The sequence below is a fragment of the Megalops cyprinoides genome, chromosome 5 (assembly GCF_013368585.1).
Source record: "Megalops cyprinoides isolate fMegCyp1 chromosome 5, fMegCyp1.pri, whole genome shotgun sequence".
NCBI lineage: Eukaryota > Metazoa > Chordata > Actinopteri > Elopiformes > Megalopidae > Megalops > Megalops cyprinoides.
Window position 1 is genome coordinate 37,437,988 of NC_050587.1, and position 21,252 is coordinate 37,459,239.

Consider the following 21,252-nt stretch of genomic DNA (forward strand, 5'->3'; position numbering starts at 1 on the left):
TATCTGAAACCTTTTCAAGGCACCAGTGAGGAAAATGGCTCAGTAACATCTGAAGAGTGCAGTTTCAGTCATGCTCCCTACTTTTCCCCCCCTGCAGAATGTGCTGTCTTTCTCTCCCTCCTACTCCCTCTCTTCTGGCTCTCCTTTTCCCTCCATCTCTGATATTATCACATGCACTATGTGCAGAGAGACGTATCCCTACAGTTACAGGAAAAGGGATGCAAATGAGATCGGCATTTTTACGATCTCCAGACTGATAAAATTGCACAGGAAGCAAGCGGAGGTCAGAAGCAGCTGTTTGGAGAATCTAAACAAACATCCTGACTCGAAATGTCAAGGGGAACAGCAGCATTGCCTATACATCACACTCTTTAAAAGAGGGACGGAACCCACGCTTTAACATAATTTCAGCACAATGACGCAAAATGAGTATATCAACCGGAGAGTATTATGTCTTAACATAAGTGCTTCTGGCACAGATTTAAAAAAAAAGGAGAAACACAGAGAAAAAAAGGAAAAGTTGTTGAAAGAAATGGACAGAATGAAAGAAAGATGAAAGAAAAGAGAGAGAAGCCTAACATAAATATCAAATATAATAAATTCAAATACATACAAAAAAAATTTACCATGAGGGCAAAACCCTCCAATGGCAATACAGAGAGGGAAGTTTGTTTAACCACTTTGTTAGAGTTCTTAGCCTCATGTCTAATCTCCCATCTTAAACTTTCTTCTGCAAATGAAACTGCTCTCAGAATAGTCAAATCAGAATAGTCAAAACTATTGCTCCAAGTTCAAAGCTGTCACTCAGTCCCTCGCAGGATGAAAATATGAGACTCACCTATCAGCTCTCAGGCAAGGAGGAGTGAGGTGGCAGGGAAGAAAGTATCAGTCTGTTTCACCTGCTCCCCGAGAAATCCGCTAACAAGAGATAGGAGCGTCCCTCTCTCACATCCCAGTAAAAGTGTCTCTCTGCTGCCACAAATGTGTGTGTGTGTGTGTGTGTGTGTGTGTGTGTGTGTGCGCGCGCGTGTCTGTCAGCGCGAAGCAGAGGAGAAACGAGGCAGCATCGCTCGCTTCGGAGCTGAGCAGAGATCGAGCCTGAGGGAACTGAGGAGGGAGACTCCCATTCAGCACTAATACAGCCAGGGAGGGGGGGGGGGGGGAGAGGGGGGGGAGGGAGGTAAGGAAAGGGAGAGAGAGAGAGAGAGAGAGAGAGAGAGAGAAGGAGGGAGGGAGAGGGAGAAAGAGGGAGACAGAGAGAGAGAGAGAGAGCGAGAGAGAGAGAGAGAGAGAGAGAAGGAGAGTAAAGGAGGGAGAGAGAGAGGGAGCAAGGGAGAGCAGGAGAGTGGGGGGGGAGAGGGAGAGAGACAGGAAGGAAAGAGAAAGAGCAAGGAAAAGGGGAAGAGAGAGAGAGAGAAAGAGAGAGGGAGGGGAAGAGAGGTCGTGAGGGGGTGGAAGGGGATGGGGGTGTGATGGGGTGTTTGTGTGTGTGAGAGCACACCATTACAGCCAGCACCCGCCTGCCGCAGCTTGGACAAGACATTAAGGAGCGGAGCTGTGCCGAACGCGGCCGCCGCATCCCAGAGGAAACACAGCCATTAGCATCCATCACTCCCCCACAGCCCCTCTCTCTCTCTCCTTCCTTTGTTTGCACTCTGCCTGGTACAGCGGACACACACACAGACACGCTCCCACGCCCCCCCTCCCCCGCCTCGTTTGACACCCCCTCCAATGCTGGCCAGTAACTCGGGGTTATCAGGATCGGCTGCTCCGCTACACAGCTGACACACTCAGCACTTCTCAGCGGCCGTGAGGCAATCGGGAGCAATTATTACAGGAGGAGTTTATGAATCACACACGGTCTGAGCAGGCAGCGCTCAACGGCTGCGACTACCACAGTGGCACGCTTGCCCCCTGCTTTCTGTGTGAATGACTGAGTGAGTGAGTGGGTGAGGGTGACTGACAGCTATCTTTCCTTAGACTGCACCCTCCTTCAGTCACGGCAGACAGAGACATACACTAACCTGTCAGTGTGTGTAACAAACAGAGGGAAATACATAGTTCCTTATCAGTCTGACCAGCCTTTGCTAATCTGCGATTATTCTGCATATTTATGTTTTATTGTAATTCAGTAGACACTCTTATCCAGAGTGACTTATATATAGGTTACAATTTTACGTTACCCATTTATTCAGCTGCATATTTACAGAGGCAATTCTGGGTTAAGCACCTTGCCCAAGGGTATAGCAGCAGTGCTCCAGCAGGGAGCTGAACCAGCAACCTTTCGGTTACGAGCCCTGCTCCTTAACCACTGTGCTACACTACCACCATTCCCTCCTCTTTTCCAGGCTTTTCGCCTCGAACAGCTTTGACTGACAGGGTGATGGTAAGGACCCCCCCTACCACCCCCCCCTCCCGGGCGAGTGAGCGAGCGAGCGAGGGAGGGAGTGAGCTGTCCCCTCTGCCAGTGACAGTGAGTGGGTCCCCCAGCAAGTTCCCCACAGAGGCTGCACCCCACCATCAACAGGAACACTCCACCCCAAATTCAGCCACGTCTGTGGGTTTTTTTTGGGGGGGGGGCAGTGAATGAGAGTGCTCGGCCAGCCCCCGCTGACCACCCAGCCTGTTTGCACAAGCCTGACATTTTCCCCAGAGACCCGGCGCACCGCGAGCGCCGTGTTAACCTGCTCATTCTGGTAAATGTCACGGACCTCGTTCACAAAATCAAGCCTCGCACCGCCGCGCTCCGGCTCGCCGAGCCCGGAACCCGGGGGGAGTTACAGAGCCCTCTGCGCACTGGCAGACACGCCCGCCACCGCGCCCGAAAGAGGAGTGTCATTTCCCAAAACTGGCACGGCTAAAACTGATTCGACAGCCATTGTGACATGTTCTGGGAATAACGCCACAAATGTTGCAATTTGCTAATTCGGTTTAATCAGAGGAGAAACACTCTCAGAATAGAAGACAAACCTGCAGAAATATGCAATGTAATTAAGAGAGTTCTTAGGCAATGCAAAATTTCATCAGCTGTTTAAAATGCTCAAATGATCTAAAATGAAAAAAAAAAAACAACATGCTTACACATATATTGCACAGCTTTCCAAACCATATACATATAAAATCAAAATGAAAGTACATTAAACTAAAATTACATAATTCAGTATATCCGTTAGTCCCAGCCCTTAAACACCTGTAACAATGCCGGCCCATAATTACATCCCTTCGGGGGAGAGCTAAGGTAACACCACTCAGCTGTGACTGCCCTTAAATGTCAGCCAAGAGCGCGACCGCTTTCAGAAGCGTCTCCAGCAAAGCTGCGCGAGGCTCGCACGACCGTAACGAGCGCATGCAGAGAAGAATGCATCCAGAGGGGACTCCAGAACACCGAGCGCCCCCCACGCTCACACATTCCGCAACTTTCACCCCCCCCCGCCTCGTTCCGAAAGCCCAGGACCGGCCGTGGAGCACGCGCTCTGAGCGGGAGTACCTTAGAGACAGGCATGTGGAAGGCGGAACTGCTCTCTGCGAATCCCCGGGAGGAGGAGGGAGGCCGAAGCCGAAGGCGGCTGTGGTGAGGAAGGAAGATCCGAACGCTGTCAGCGGGGTGCTCTGTCCGACCACCCCTCTCTCCTTCACTCTCTGTCTCGCTCTGTCCGACCACCCCTCTCTCCTTCACTCTCTCTGTCTCCTGGATCTGCTGCAGCCCCGCCCCTCTGCGAGCTGTTATAACGGGCGCGCCAACGTGCGTGCATACGTGTGTGTGCGTGTGTGTGTGTGTGTGTGTGTGTGTGTGTGTGTGTGTGTGTGTGAGGGGTGGGGGGGCACACAGATGCCCGGAGCTCTCGATGCCTTGCTCCCCACTAACTATTTTTAGACCCGGCAGAACTGCAAATCCAATGACCTGGAGCGAATCCTCAAGGCATCTCATCCGAGAAGCTTCTTGGCTGCATGGGGACCGTGTGTTTAAAAAGTTTTTTCCCCTCCGTGCGCTTCCCACCAAACCCCAACTCCAAAAGCAACGCTTGCTCATACTTTTCTGCTGAAACCACAAAATACAAATGCACAAACCAGGAGAGGGAGGCAGTGAACACAGTCTCTCCCCTGGAAAACTGTCATGGCAATCTCAGCTTTCATCTCCAATGATTAGTATCTCCATACATACATATATGTACAGCATGAGAGAGATTGTAAGTACAAGACCTGACAACCCTGAATAAGCCATCACAAACACTGCAGCTATTTATGTTCCGCTGCATGGGTGGTTTATTTCAGGTCACTCACAGCTAATGATGTCTGTCAGCTGTGTTGTGATGGGACAGTATCAGAGAGCAGAGCTTAAAGACAATTAAATCAGAGTGCTTAATGCTTAATCAGAGCTCTAAACCTCTTAGGCATGTTGTCAGGCCGTTATGGGAAAGGCATTTCGTTAGACCTCTGCTTTCTGCTACTGTATGTTGTTTTTGAACAGTAAATGATTATATGTGTGTTGTAAGTAGGGCATGTTGCATGATCTTAAAGAAACACAGCCGATAAGTAGTGAGCTGTATGAACATTCGTTTTCAAACACACAGACTTGCAAAGAGGTACCTACAGGTGAGTGAACTTAGTTCATCTCTTTGGCAGGTGCCCCAATTGTACCTGAGCACTGCTAAGAAAATACAAACATCGGTCGAATCTTGTGGTGCTTGTTCTGTGTACAGCACTGAAGCCATTTGGTCCTGCAGTTTCTTGCTTTTTGAGTGCTGGAGTATACAGTGTTTTATGAAGTTAGCCACATGAGGGCGAGGAGAACATCATTTCACTTCTCGGTATTTGGTGTCTCTTGCTTATTGCTTCTCTGACCTCAAGCAGTGCAACACTTTAATTTTCCTGACAGGGAAAAAGTGTTGGTCTGAAGTTTATGGGTGAACCTGGCCACAAACACAAACACACACACACACACACACACACACACACACACACACACACACACACATACACATACACATACACATACACATACACACGCACACACACACACACACACACACACACACACACACACATTCACACACACATTCTTAAAATAGATGAGCATTCCTACCTTCACCTTATCCCTGCGGTGTTTAAAGTGAACTCAGAGCTCAGAGCTCGGTTTCTAGGCGCAGTGCACTCACATCATTAATGAAAGAGCAATCCAGGGGACATCAACAAACACTGATAAAACAGAGTCTCCTTTCAGCTGTTTATTCTACGCTGGCTTTCAGCTCCACACTCTCCTCCTCTGACACTTTTACTGCACAATAAAACCAGCAATGGCTATATGTTAAAATATAAATGTACGAGAGTCGAAGTTTGTCATTCAACTTCGGGCACTTTATTTGGCCTCTGATTGGATCTCACCAGCAAAGCCCCCCTGACCTCATAATGCACGTGCACAATGCACCCATGTCTGTGATGTCATAATGAAAACTGCTCCTGACTGGCTGCTTGTGGGCAGCACTGCAGATACTGGTCAGTGCACTGGACGGGAGACAGTAATCTGGACAGTTGGCTAATTTTAGCACCCCTGCCTACACGGGAGGGGTATCAGAGCACCCCCAGGGGCATGTCCCTGGAATGACAACTCCCTGCCAGCACCCGGAGCACACCAACCATCATCGCTGCCATTTTAAATTTGTCCTCCTGCTACAGAGATACACAATGAAACAATACAAGGTATCGCCCTCCACATTTGCGGTTCAAACACTTCTGACCTTTAAATATGCTGTCAAGAAAATCGATCTGTCCGCAAGAAGCATAATCAAGCCAGCTTGCAGCTCGGTGTCTGTCTCAGTACAGCGGTATTCAATCACTGACGGAGCTGAATCACTCTGTATCATCTCATGTTTGAAAATCAATGGCTGCGGCTTTTCACTGGCTCTGTAACACATAAACATCGACTGCGTCAGCGAGGTTAAATTATCCGTTGAGAGTAAGTGTGTATGAATATGGTACAGCGCGTAGATAACATGCCTTTCCATTACCACAGACTTGAATTGATTAACACGTCCACGATATCAGTAGTTTGAGGGCACAGACTGGAACTCGGACATTTTACCAGTCATTTAAGACGGATTCGGGATCTTCGTTCAAATTCAAATCTGATTTTAAAGTCTGTAATAGTGTATCTATGACAGACGCACGAGGGATTCTAGAACATCCAGCAGTTATTGGTGTTCTGTGGCAGTTATGGCAGTTATATTTGTCTGTCTGTTCTCAGAACAGTGGAATGGGTGCTAAATAGAATGCAATAGAATAGAAACCAATGTAGCGATGCTATATCTACGGCAACAACGTGACAATGTCCCCCTTAGCGCCAGCGCCGAGAGCGGCTGATTGGCCGAGGCCGTCCCGTCACGCGGCGAGGCTCGCATCATACCACGCCACGTTAGTTCGACAGTGTCTGAGTCATAGTTTATTTCGGTTTTAATTATCCCGAACTGAAAACCGTTTACGCAAATAAATATTTCAAACGTAAAGGTATCACACTTCTGCACAAACGCATGCTCCAGTGGAGAAAGCCCATCATGTTTCCTGGGAGAAATCCTGGTTTTGGAAACGAGCGTGATCAATAATTGAACACAGACATGACACATAGTCCACTAGGTTTTAGGTGTGCCAGAGCTTTCATGTTGTATAACTGTTATAAATATATCACAGGCCTTTGCTTATTTATTTACTTTTTGAATAAACTAAAAGGATAACAACATTCATCAGAAAAGATGTCATTAAACTTCACAGCCCATCGAGGGTATTGATCTGGAAGCATGAAAAATATGACGGCTGCCCCACGCTGAGGTCTTCTGATCGAGCGGCCGCGTTTGAGATAATTAAGGTTATCAATTCTCATGAAACGGTGACTTTCTCCTCACATGGAGCCCCGAGGAAGAAAGAGTGAGAGAGAGAGGGAGGGAGAAAGAGAGAGAGAGAGAGAGAGAGAGAGAGAGATAGAGAGCAAGACAAATGTAACAATGTAAAAGTAATATTTTTCTTTTCCTTGCTGTAGTTATATCTTACTTTTTTAACTATTGCTATCAGTATTATCAGAAATGTTAGTTGCATAGTTTGTTATTCATTATTGTTCATTATTGACTTATTATGACTTGTTACTTTTTTTCATTTTTTAGTTTGCATACTGCTTTGTCAAAATGAATGTGTACCTCTGTTGTGCCAATAAAACACATTGAATTGAACTGAAATGACAGAAGAAGAGAGCAAAAGAAAGAGAAAAGGTGAGGGAGAGTGAGAGAAGGAGAGAGAGGGAGAGAGGAGACAGCCAGAGAGCGCGAGGGGGGAGAAGATGAGAAAGAAAGGGACAGAGAGAAAAAGAAAAAGAGAGGGAAAGAGACCAGCAGAGCGCAGAATCACCCCTTGAAGCTGGCTGCCGGCAGAACGTGCTGAACCATGCTTCTTCTGCCCCCGTCACAGAGTCAGTGGATGACAGAGAAACCGGTAAAGGCAGACACAGCTCCGAATTCCAGCTTCTGACGCTCCGCACTTCAGAGAGAGAGAGAGAGAGAGAAAGTGCTGCCTGGTTCCCAGTCCACAGCTCTAGGTACAGAGAAACGCCAATGCAAAGATCCAGCAGCTTGCTTAGTCTCTGTCGGTGCTACAAAGAACATGGTCCCTCACCAAGAAACATGTCACCCCCCCCCCCCCCAACTCACAACGCCAGCTCCCCTCCACAACACCTTTGAAGAGGTATGTGCCAAGCAGCTCTGGAAGGTATAAAGACGCACGGTGTAACTGTAGCACTTCTTTTCATTGTGTTTTCCCCGTTTTACTGTACGTGACACTATTCGCACCATACCCTAGTCCCTCAACTATTTCCTCTGGAGCTCAGCTCGGTATGTTTATTTTTATCTACGGGGCCGCACAAAGCAATTACGACAGTATCGGGAATGGAAGCATACACAATATCAGCATGTAAAGTCGAGTCAGTCACAGGGTGAAACGAGAGAGCCGAGGGTTTGTGGAGCTGAATGAGGAGATATGAGGATAACAGATAAAAGAAGAAAAAGTCTTCAAACTGAAACAGATCTCTGCTACTCTCATGACAGAATCACTGATGACATAAAAAGGACTTCTCTAGAAACATTGATAGCACAAAAAGCAAACCCGTCCCACTCTCTCTCTCTCTTTCTCTCTGTCTCCCTCGTTTTTCCTCTCTTTTCTTCCCCTTCTCTGTGTCTTTCTCTCTCTCACCCCCTCTCTTCATCGCTCCCCCTTCTCCCTCTCACTTATTCTCTCTCTCTCCCTCTCTTTTTCCCTCTCTCTTTCTCCTTTTCCTTCCCTCTCTCTCTCTCCCTCTCCTTCTCCCATCTCAAAACAAGTCGAGCTCCTGCCTGTAGCAGCGCGTGGGTGTGAGAGATGAGCCGCGATCCAGAGGGATTCACACCCTGTCTGATCTGCCAAAATGCACCGCAGAGTGGAAAAAAAATGCCATTCGCCCCTGTGCTGCCTCAGAGGGGGGGTGGGGGTGGGGGGTGGAGGGGGTTACGGTCTGCATCTCTGCATCCTCACTGACCCTAAACGGCATCAAAAAAACCCTATACACCAGACAATAAATATGCAGGTCACTACATTTTTGTCAATTAGTATTAGATTAGATTCTCTTACCCAGAGCAACGTACATGGGTTACAGTGTTAAGCATTTTATCCAGTTATGGGTTAAGTACCTTGCCCAAGGGTACAACAGCAGTGCCCCAGTGGGGAACTGAACCGTCAACATTTTGGTCATGAGCCCTGCTCCTTACCACTATGTCAGCAGTTTTGTTGGATGTGTTAACCAGAAGGTAGTAGGTTGAAAACCCAGACAGGGTGCAGTAGATGTACCCTGGATCAGAACACTGATCAGCTGCATAACTGGAGAATGCACACGACACATGTGATGTGCGTTTCCATGGATACGGACAAACAAACAAGGAACAAACAGGAAGACACGTGTGGTGAGGCTTAAATTGTGTGACATCATCTAAAAAAACATTACGTTAGTAAAGACATATCCAGGTCCCTCTTTGTATCAAGCTGACCTGATATTTGAGTAATTAAACTGCAAACGGCTGAATGACAACACTGTAATTACACATGAATAACGCACTGTTCATCGTTGAAACTGCTGTGTTCTCCTGAGACTGAATCGCCCTGGTATTTACCTGTGTTGAAGCTGACCTTAGCCCAGTCAGCCCCAGCCACAAGCTGGCATTACTCACTGTCCTGCTTATACAGAATGACAAAGGTTACTTTCATTGCTGTGTATCAATGCGTAATAACATAGCAACTGCACAGGTCAGGAACTCTCCATTGAAGATTGCTCTCCAAGCTGGGGGGGGGGGGTCTCAGTGCTTTAGCAACTAGGTCTGTAGCCAGTTGATGAGGCACAGTTTTCACAACCATTTTGTAACCTTGGACCCCTTAATTAAACAGATGTATACAGGGACAGCATGCCAAAAAGTAAGCTACACAAGTGACCCTCCATCTTTCAGGTGGCATAAGATGGGAAAATTTCAAGCACCTGCCATCTTGGACATGTTACGCCCACGCCATTAAACCGCGTCGCGGCAGGTCTGATTTTCCCAGAATGCCGCGGGAGTGGGTGAGGCAGAGCAGAGGCCCGCGGTGCGGAGCAGAGCGGCAAATGAGATAAGCTCCAGCCTCACAGTGATGACCGCAGACAAGCAGAGCACTCCGGCCATCGTGTTTTATGATGTTTGAGCAACAGGGGCTGGAGTGACCCGTTCAGGTTCTCATCAGCGGCGTCAAATAAGACCGGCTCTGAAAGCAAATAGTGAGGGCTGAGGTCCTCCTCACACAACTCTGCCCCCCGACCCCTCCCCCCAGCCTCTACCTCTCCCTCTCCCCTCTACCGCTAAATGCGCAAACTCCACCAGCTGCTATTAATAGCTGCCCGGGAGAACGCAGGTGCATCAGCTGTGCAAATGTTACATCCCGTGAGTTCCCCCGCTCCCGTCTGACCCGCAGCCTCCAGGGGGCAGCGGTGAGCACTTTTTGACGGGAGTCTACCTGACAGGGAGCTGGGAGTGTGAGACACCGTGAGGGCGGGGCGGGTTTGTTATCTCCCCCGGCAACACTTACGTAAGGCAGAGAGAAGGGCAACGAGTGAGAGCCCATGGTGAGGGGGGGGGATTATTCAGGAAAGGACGGGCGAGATGCCCGCCTCTCAGCCGCCCTTGTAGGAGAGCGTCGTGGGACGGGGCACAAATCAAGGGTGTGGAAGCAGGCGACAAAGTGACCCAGCAGTTTTGCTTTCTTTACTTCGTTAATTATAAGGACTCTCAAACCTTCCATGTCCTTCTTGCTGTGAGTTAGACACTAGCAGCAGCATGGTAGTGTGATTAAAGAGCTCGAATGTAACCCATGTGTGACTCCCAGGGGACAGTCCTGCTACACCTCCAAGCTAAGATTTACTACTTCAGTAAATGCATCCATTTTTAGTGAATCCTTCAGGATAAATGGATACGGTTTAAATTTGGAATTAGGAAAGTGTGCCTATATAAAGGTGTCTGTTAAGCAAGGATAATAATAAGAAAGAGTCCAGGTCCAGTGGCAGTGTGAATGATATGCATTACTGCATACCAGCATAATGCCCATTTATGTATTGCAATGATCCAAGCTACTAACAAACTCCTTATTTATTAAGCATACAGAATTTCTACACATTGGTAGTATGTAACACATGTTCTGTAAATAGCTTGTTCAAATCTATTAAAAAGCATTTGCAGATAGCAAAGTGTCATTCATTCAAATTTTGCAGTTGTGAGATTGATTTTAGAATTAGCTCACTTGATGACAAAGCAAGTAATCTTTGGATGTGGGACAGATGATTCGTAAATAAACTCGTAAGCATTAGAACTGATTAACAAACCATGCCATTTATTGCTCATTTGTTACCTTGAAAACTGCAAATACACCATTTAAGCAGTAATAACACAGGAATTACTTATCTGTTAACAGCATAAATAGGAGGTTATAATAAAGTGGCCTTATAGTAGTCAGAATAAACTCCTGAGTAAAATGAACACCTGAACACAAGCTTATCACTTCTGTAACATTAGATGTTTCGCCCCTTTTCATTTAGGAGCGTTGCACTGCTTCTCTTTGAAAATGAGCGGTTACAAAAGCTACACGATTCGCTGAACGCTTCTTGACATTTGAAGGTCGCGAGCCCTTCAGCAGGCCTCAGTCATGGCTGCAGTTGCCCGGCGAGCATCAGCAACGCGAGATGGCATCTCCACGTTGCTGCGTTGGGCCGTGGAAAGAGGGCAATTAACTAGGGCTCATTACAGATGACTCATTACCTATAGGGATAATTATAATGTCCCCCCGCAGGGCTCCATTACACCAGCCATTTAATTAAACAGTAACACTCAGGTGATGACTAGCCAATCAGAGCTCATTAAACACAGCCCTCTGCAATTACTTTGGGCAAACAAGGCATTTGAACCCATTCAATGCCAGTGTGATGGCTAAGTGTCTGCCTTAGATTGCCATCAGTAGCTGCTGTGCTTGTCTCGTAGCTGGCTAGCTGAATGAAATGACCATCAGACTATGATTACATTGTCTAACCATGATGAGTTGCAGCAGGGTAGAAGTGGAAAGAGGAGGGGCCTTGCATCTGGCCCCTCCCATTCAGGACACACTCTCTCAGACTGTGTGATTCATTAAGGCAAAGTACCTTACACAGGCGTGCAATAGCAAAGTGCCACCACATGATTCAAAACTGGCTACTGGCTGCAGATATGTAACCACGGTTTTACAGTGCTCCAGCCAAACCTCCCCCCAGGCTGTTTTCCAGCTAGCCTGAATTATTATGTGCATGCATTTATAAAAAAAAAAAAAATAGAAAAAATCAGTTCACCACATAAGTAAAGTGACACATGTATAGAACCCACTCCACATTCCTAATAGACTGCTGGAGCAATGCACAAAACCACAACCCAAAAAAAAAACAAAAGTGTCATAAAGCTGAACGTTTTGACGTTTCTCACAAAGGCGAGAGTGAATGGGGTTACGCACTGAAGCGGAAAACCGTAAAAAAAAAATAATAATAACTACCCAGCTTCCCTCGCTGCCGGAACCAAAATACTGCATTGCAGCAGGCGGGAGAGGAGTCGGGCGTGGATCTAAGATCGGCCCCCGTGACAGAGAGACAGAGCCGCGTCAGAGCCCTTCGCCTCCAAACCCAGGCAGCGTCAGGCCCCTCTGTTCAGTTCCAGCTTCCCCTGTTGTCAAAGATAATCTGCACTTTTCTCCCGATTCGGCACAACCAGGACTCATCTTCCGCAGATGATCAGACAAACCGGAGTCAGACACATCGCCAGTCAGAAATTCCCCATTCCTGGGCTGCTCGGCTCTGTGGAGGCAGATATCTCGCCTTGTACCCGCGAGCAAAACTAAACAGTGAAACCCTGGACGCAATCCTTGGTACACTGAGTATAAACAGAAGCACACGGGATTATAGTGGCCTGGAGACCTGCGGAACAGCACTGAGATATTGATACTGCTGAGAGCATTCTGGGGATGTGGATGGTGTTTGGAGGGAACAGCGTAAAACGTAAGACAGTGGACAGCAGACAGTACTTTTCCACACGTACAGCACTAGAAATGTCAATATAATACAGGGTAAAATAAAAAACAGAAAGCATACAGTAATTGACATGGATTAATTAACATATGTTTAATATATAAATTAATATATAATTATAATTAACATAATAGACACCTTTATATTACTAATATAATGTAAAAATATGTGGCAGATATTGGAAAATCGTGATGATTACCAATGGCTACAGATCTAGCTCTTGCCGAAGATACTGCAAGCTTTTTTTCAGCCTATTCTACGGCACATACACAAATGCAAGATAAATGATAGATGGCAATAACTGATATACTATTGCAGTACATGCAGTTAATTTTGACATGTATGTGTTTCTTGAATCTCTTTAGACTTGAACATATCTTAGAGATGGCACCATGTGTGTGGCTCAGTGATGAAGGAGTGAGAGACATATTGTTTAAATGAACTAATTTTCACCTACAAACGGCCTTGACTTCAGTCCTGCATGTTATTTCAGTGGCTGAGTCATGGCTTCTTGGGTTTCTGGCTGCATCGTCAATCTGTTTAAAGAGTCCCAAACGGAGCAAGACTGGACCCCATGACCAGACAGCTGACTGAGGGGTTTTTTTTCCACGGATTCTAACTATGCAAAGCAATTTCTATTTATAAAGCACCTGATACCACCCACTTTGACACTGTCAATATTTGTATTTGTATATGAGTGTGTGTATATGCGTGCATGTGTGCATCTCTATGTGTGTGTGTGTGTTTGTGTGTGCTTCCTTGTCTGTGTGTGTGTGTGTGTGTGTGTGTGTGTCTGTGTGTCTGTGTGCATGCATGTATGAGTCTGTGTTTGTGTGTGCATATACGCATGCATGTGTGTGTGTGTGTGTGTGTGTGTGTGTGTGTGTGTGTGTGTGTGTGTGTGCATGGGTCCTCTCATACAGACATGTTAACAGCACCGCGGTACTCTCAGGAAAAGAAATATCCAATCTGGTGAAGACTGTGATTTACTAGTAGTTCAACTCTAAATACAAACCAATTACTGAAAGGTCACTTCATGTCCGAAATCTTTATGTTGGAACCTCACAGCTGAATATAATGATGCCTGGGCCAGGCTTCACTCCCCTCAGAAAGGTTACACAGAATCTCTCTGTTCTGCCCAACAGCACAGGCAGGTAACATTCCCCTCCCCAAGTCAAAAAGACAAGGGATCATGAACAGAAATCAGAAATCAAATTTGGTCTCACAGCAGTACTGCTAGAAAGCCTGACTTACACCTTTAACAGATATGGCAAATAAACCGAAACAGGACTGGAACCCTGAGGAGAAGTTTTAAAAAGCTCTAAGACAAAAAAAAACACCAGGGCAGCCTTTTTTATTGTCTCATCTTATGAAATGAAATTGTGTTTTTGTTTAGAAGACCAGTACGTGAGAGTGTTTCCCGTCAGAAGGCTATCAGCATCAGCATCTTATAATGCCGGAACCTCCGCTCCCCAGAGCCATCATTAAAATGTAACCTTTTCGCATTTCAGTTTCCAGCCGCGGCGAGGGGGAAAGTGTCCGCAGACTCTGCGCCCGTCCGCGGCGGGTCTGCGCTCGTCCACAGCGGGTTCGAGCTCTCGTCTGCTGAGGTGGAACGAGTATCCCCAGAACCAATCTACCCTGACAACACCGAAGAGGTTCAACAACCAAAACAGCAAAAGCATAAAACAGGAACCGATTGCTCTTATTTTTCTTTTTTTCCCCTCCTCCCTGTCGGATGTGTTGCGTAAGAACCACACGCGCAAACGCACGCTCCTTCAGTCACAACACCCTCAAGGCGTCACGATCCCAGCCGCGGGTTCAGCGGAGCAGAGAGGAGCGGAGAGACGGGTTTATTAGTCCCGCTCAGAGTTGAGTCAGCACCGAGAGACTTTTTTTTTGGGGGGGGGCAGCATTATATTTCTGGGAGAGATGTCGAAACAGATGAATCATCCAATTACTGGGGGATCTGGGCATCCCACGGAGGAGAAACACACACACAGGAATGGGGAGTTAAATCAGGAACTTTTGGCAGGTCGTCAGGTACACAAACCGCAGGCCCAGCGGATCAGGGAGAGCAGGGTCAGGTGGAACGCGAAACCCAGCTGCTAACCCAGCGAGCCTTCAAAGAGTCAGATCATTATTCATCTAATTTATTATATTTATCCCGACCCAAACCTCCTCTTTCTCCTGGGAGTCGGCAGATTCTTATCTGGCCACCTCCTGCGCTAGGTCTTAGGATGAACCTTATATGGGCAATCGCACACCCCTGAGGGAGGAATATGATTTGTGGGGTTTTCCGTGCAAGATGAGGCGGGAAATAAATTGATTGTTAATCTTTATCATTGAGATAACGGACAACACTCCTGCGTCTCTTTAATCTGAGGTTAAATTGATGAATTACGTTGACCACTGCGTCACAGATGTAACTCTGGCTTGCAATGCAGTACTTCAGCGTTTAACTTCAGACACCTGCGTCGGTGCAGATAAAACAAGCACTATAATCAGGCCGTTTGTCTGCAGTTCAGCGCCCCAACACAACTCGCCCTGCCCCCACCTGCCTGGCCATTGGTAACCAGCACCTCCGATCCTGCACCCAAAGGGTTAACCCGCGGAACAGAGGGGCCGGTAAAAAGCCCGGTCTCTCTTTTATAACCGGGTTTCCCCTCAGAGCCGCTGCGAAGCCTCGCCGCTTCTAACGGCACTCAAAGGGAGCGGCGGAAGCAAGCAGACAGGCACGCCGCGCGGAGGGCGTCGAGACAAAGCGCGTCGCCCAGGATAAAAGCGCCCCGCCGCGTACGCGCTTTCATGTGCGGGAGAGAAAAGGGCGCTAATTGATAGCAGGTGTGGACCTGGGCACCATGTGTCACCTGATTGGCCTGGCACCCCCCATTCTAATTCCCCACTTCAGAGGCATGGACACAAAAAAACCACATCTAACTGAAATGCACTCTGTCGTTATCTTTCATTGAAAAATTTAATCAAGTGTTACATTTTGGGTTCTGTTTTTTTTTTTGTTTTTCATTTTGTTTTTCTTTGTTTTATACTTTTTTGTTTTTCTTTTTTTTTCCATTTGAGAATTTCACTTTTCTAATTTTTCTCTTCTTTTGCCATGTATATGTTCATTCCAGCAACCGCTCATCTCAAAAACAAGTTTTTGAATTATTTTCTCAAAGTTAAAGGAGAAGGAGTGAGTGGAGTTAGAAGGAGCAGGAGCACAGGGTCTCTCTTGAAGGTGTGCTTGAGGAAAACGTAGTGAGGCAGCAACAGGGGCATCCTCAGCGGCAATGAACCAAGCGCTATCCAGAGCAATAAAACCTGAATATAACCCCCCACACCCCCCTTATGCAAACCAGTGCTGTCTCTGACAGGGAAACTGCAAGTCAGGGCTGTGTGACAGCAAACTCCTGCACAGCAAAACCATTCTGAAAACCCCTAAAGGCCCACTGGCACATGCCTCAGACACTATTATTATTATATATGTATTATTATTATTATTATTATTATTATTATTGTTACTATTATTATTATTATGCACATTGACTGGATTATTTCTACTGTGGAAAGGGTAGGAAGTAGAAAGAACCAAAAAGTAAAAGATTTAAAAAAAAACATATATTTTTATTTATTTGTTTATTTATTTACTGAAAACCTCGCTTGCATTATTGTTCAAAAAATATACCAAATGAGAGCTCAATATTAAATTGCTAAAAACTCACGATTTACAGTTAAGTTATATTATTGTGTAAAAATCAATGCGATAGTCCTCATGAAATTCATAGGGTTTAACAGGCATGTTTTCTCCTCATGCAGGGTCTTGTATACACGGTACTGAGCAGATACCCAGCCAGTGAAGGCGCAATACCTAAAGAGAGGCAACCCACATCATGCTGCCTGCATAATTCTGTCTCTGGGACATTACACCACAGACATTCTATACTGTGACGAGATATTCAGCTCCTATTCAACTCCTACTTCAGCCCTCCACCTGGAAGGTTCTGTTTGCTAACAGGAGGTTCTGGTTCTGCCAGCATTGCTAAGTTTTATTCTGTCTTAGACCACACCCCTTCAAGAATGTTCATGACGGAATTCAGAACACTCGTAGCTTCCGCAGCGGCAGAGACGGAACTTTCAGAGTAAAGCTGGCTATCTGGTCAGAGCACAGGGAATCCGTGATACCGTGGCAACGCAGCACGGTACTGGAGGGTGATGCTGAGAGCACAAAGTGAGCAGCATGAGGCGAGAGTGGGCCGGATTCGCTGCGATTCACTGGAGCGTGTGTGCTCCTGAACGAGGTAACAGAGCAGAGAGCGGGACGCAGAGAGCGGGACGCAGAGAGTGAGGCACAGGTGGGCCGCCGAGCGGGCGAGTGTCGGACGCAAGCACAGGCTCTCCGTCCCCTTACCTGGTCGCAGTGGCCGAGCGTCTCCCGCCGCTGAAGCTGAAGCTGCAGCTGCTTCTCGATGTTGTCCCGCAGACACTGGCAGAGTCTCCGCTTCTGCTCGGCCGAGTACGCTTCCAGACTGAGCAGGCAGTCACACTTCTGCGAACGCAGAGAGAGGGGGAGAGAGAGAGAGAGAGAGAGAGAGAGAGAGAGAAAGAGAGAGAGAGAGAGAGAGAGGGATGGTCAGATCGGTCGCTCGCTAGCAGAAGTTTCATCCTTTTTTTCCTGTTTGTTTTCCAGCCTGATCACTGTGCCATTTTGCTGGGGAGAAGTGCCTCTCCCTCATTCAAGATGCATGTTGTCCCAGAAGACCCTCTGCTCGGAAGAAAGAAAGAGCACTCGTTCACTTCACATTGGAGAGAGGGAGAGAGCACGAGAGAGAGAGAAAGAGAGAGAGAGAAAATCAGGAATCACCACGGTGAATGAGATGGGCGGTGGAGAGACAAACGGCCAGCTCTGAGGGAAATGTGAAAGCTCATGTGACAGCAGACGGCACAGTCATGCTCTCTCTGCCAGACACAATCGAGCCGAGAGGCCTCTGTGTACCGTCTCCGAGCGCCTCGAGAGTCAAACATCACTGCTTTCAGAGGGAGCCCATGAGCGCCACTCACTCATGATCCTCACTTAAACGTCACCACAGTTTAAATCCTCCCACCTTGTTTGAACATCGTATTCTAACGGGGGGTAGTAGCGTTCGTATAAGTGCCCATTAGGATTGTGCCCATTGTCAGGTGGCAATGCATGACAGGCCAATTAAAAACCAACCATTAATGGGCAGCGCACTGATAAAATGTCTTTACTGTCAGAGTAATTATTGGGAGAAGCTGGTGCAGACACTGAGAGACATAGGTCTCCATACAAGCTGAACAAAGTGTGCCTATGGCTGTTCTGTGAATAACTGATCTGTGCTTTACCCAAACAGCTGTTATCTGGCATTCGATTGGAGCTTGAATTTAATTCAACTTTCTTGAAGAACGTTGAAAATGCATTTGGAAATGGAGTCCATGGAAGTACTAAGCTGAAGGTACTGTGCCCACGCTGACGTAGTCTGCCATTACAAGGCAGATCAATAGTTGCATGTTTCTTCCATTATGTCTTTGTAAGGTACAAGCCACAAAAACATACTATTGACAAATTGAATTCTACAGTAGCTTCCCTTGGGCGAATGCTGTGTGTTGAAATACTGTGGTTTGGTTTAGCTTTTTTTGTTTGTCTCGAGAGCAGCAGGAACGGAATTGCATGATCTTGTGACCTAACGATAATGGGATGGCCGCCGCAAAGGCTCGGCCACGGAGCCGAGGGAAAATGGCAGCGTTAATACAGACCGTGACATTTTTCCAAAGCTGACAGAGCTTTATCAAATACAGGAAGGTCGCAGATCTTTAATCTTTTCTCCTGCCAGGAGCGGGAGATGTGATCTGACATTCTGTAAAGTAATAAGCCTTTCCTTCGTACAGGAGTGACCTCGGGGAGACAGAGCATTGATCCTAAAAGGAGTGTATCAACAGGAAGCGCCTCCCTGCACATCTCAGGACAGCAGAGGAAGCAGAGCCGTGCTATGCTGTCGGAAAAAGCTTCCACATCACGCACCGAAGGCAAACACATTTCACGTGCATTCCTGGTGGTACAATCTGCCATCATAACTGATGTTCTGATCTTGAGCTGTAAGCTGTTGTTATCTTGGGCATACTGCAGCAGCCCCAAGTCACAAAGGCAGATTTCATTGTGATCAATTTTATGACTGTTATTATATATGAAGAATAATCATCGGTTATCATTTAGGTGCCTACCAGATGCTATTATCGCAAGGTTCTACCCTTTGTAGGGACAGATACATTGCAAATCAACCCTTAGGCCTGACGTTCACCAGAACTGACCTAATGACAGTCGGTACACATGAGTGACAGTATATATATATATATCACAGTGTTTAAGGGGCTGTGCTTTTGATTAGAGGGGTTGCTAGTGTGAATCCCTCATCAAGCATTGCTTTTTTTTTGTACCTTCACACATATACTTAACCTGAACGTCTTCATTTAACATCCATTATCAGATAATATGGAAAAAGGAAGTTAGCTGTGTATGCTGCCCGAGATAAGCATGTCTACCAAGAAAGTAAAACCACCTTGTTAGTTTCCTTATTTCTTCTTTCTTTTTTTCTAAGATCTTATCTAAGAACCAGATAAATCTGGTCAGGGGAATGATAGAAGACTTAGAAAAGTGTATCAAAACAAAACTCAGAATTTACTTTTTCAGGAAAAGGAAAAAAAACAGATGTTCGATTATCTATAACAGGGTATTTGAAAGCATTTGAAAACAAAAAACATCTCGGTATTTACTTAAAAAATTAAATGAAAAAGAAAAACAGAAACAAGTTACCTGTAAGAGAGTGGATAAATTCGTGAGCCATGGCAGAGACGGGTCTCAAAGCAGAGGGGAAAAGGTGAGGGGTAAACTCAGCAGGGCCTCACCACACCTCTGAGTCACTCTCTAAACGCGCCTTTCTCTAAAATACAGGCTGGTATATTCGTAAACTGCGCTTTCTGTCCCAGGAGGGAGAACACCTCGGCCCTCCACACCAATAACAGGGTGAGTCATCCAAGCAAAATCATCAATCAGGCACACTGGTCCAGTAATGGGGCGCTCCTCGAACAAAAGGACAGAGTGCTGGGTGGAGCTGCGGGAAGATCCGGGGAAAGTGTTTGGTTGGACATAAATCCGCCTCGTAAAGGTTACTGGCTCGGTGCGTTCTTGGCACATTTGCCCAGCTAACCCCTGTCCTCGGGGTTCGTTTAAATGTGCTTATTTGACATCTTTTCTGAAAATAAAAAAAAAAAAAATGAGCCATCTCTTCAAAGTGCAGCAAGTGTGAGTATTCTATGGTAGACGACCAATCATTCATCAGGTGGTGAGGATCATTACTCAGGGGCAGACATACTGTCTCAACCAACCTGTTTAATGTGGCATGTGTCTGTCTGTGGGGTGGAGTGAGAGGAAAACAAATCCCACTCACTCAGATGCAGAAGGATCTGACGAACCTGGGCAATGTTAACGTAAAAACTGTCCAGGGCATCGGCCCATAAAAGACCCGTTTCAAAACAGTGAGGACCCCTGGGAAAGCAGCGGGAGGATGACAACAAGCATGGAAAAGCCTGCAGCTAGTTTATCTGTGGTTTATTTTGCCTTTGTTACTTTAGTGTATTATTCTCTGTTGACCGACCCATGAGGGCGAGTCTGTGAAGAGTTTTTGTTTGTGTGCTTTCTCGCCTCTCAGCTACCGATCCATAAACACTGCTCCACAGGCCGGAAAACTTCAATTCTGACCTCCTGTCTGATCACTCCCGAACCAGACCACGCCCACGGCGTGTGACAGTCTCTACTCTAAATATCACAACCTCCAGAACAGCGTGTTACACCTCACATCCCTTCACCGCTTCGTGTCTTTTTTTTGTCATGTTTCCCCTGCTGAACGATCCCTGTTAATATCACAACCCTCTCATCTCCAATATCTCCAGATCTGTTTGTGTAGCAACGGGGATATTAACAGAGTTCATCTTTAGATGCCTGTACATCAACTGCAGCAATACCCTGCTTTGTTATTTCCAAAGTATCAAGCTTAAAACAGGAGCATAATAGCTTCCCATGACTCTGAGATGACTGCCTGCCCATAACTCTTAGGAAAGCTCGCTTATGTAATGCATTTTCTTTCATTTATGAGAGAAACCCCACAGGCTGTGATATTACCCTGAGAAAAAAAAGACCTGCTGACTGCAACTGTATGCGTATATCTCTGGGGACAGAGGGCGAAGTCAGCCTGTTTGGATCCTTTCGGTCTGCAGCAGCTGACATCGCACACCCAGCAAATCACGCGGCTTTTTCCTCTCCAACAAAGGAACCTGACCTTCCATTTTCAGCATCAGCTTTATCGAGGAGAGTTTTTCAAAACTGTTTTCTTGTCATTAGAAGGGGGGAGGGGGAGGAGGGGAGAGAATGATAGCGAGAGGGAGAGAGAGGCAATTTATAAACTGCGGGCGTAATCGCTCCTGCCCTCTCTACAAGATGATGAAATGCGCAGACTTCTGAGAGACAAAAGAAATCGATAGTGAAATTCTGCTCTCATCCATCTCACCCTCCTAAATTAAACAGTCAATGCTACTTTACGAGAACAATCAGGACCCAGCAT

The 21,252-nt window shown here is 46.6% G+C and overlaps 1 protein-coding gene across 1 annotated transcript in view; it reads right to left on the reverse strand.

Moving 5' to 3' along the window:
* rgs3a (regulator of G protein signaling 3a) overlaps positions 1–21,252 on the reverse strand; it is a 108,166-nt gene that overhangs the window by 50,944 nt on the left and 35,970 nt on the right. The window contains exon 10 of the mRNA XM_036528232.1: positions 17,031–17,168. Coding sequence (XP_036384125.1) covers positions 17,031–17,168 — 138 coding nt within the window. The remainder of the gene's footprint in view (positions 1–17,030; positions 17,169–21,252) is intronic.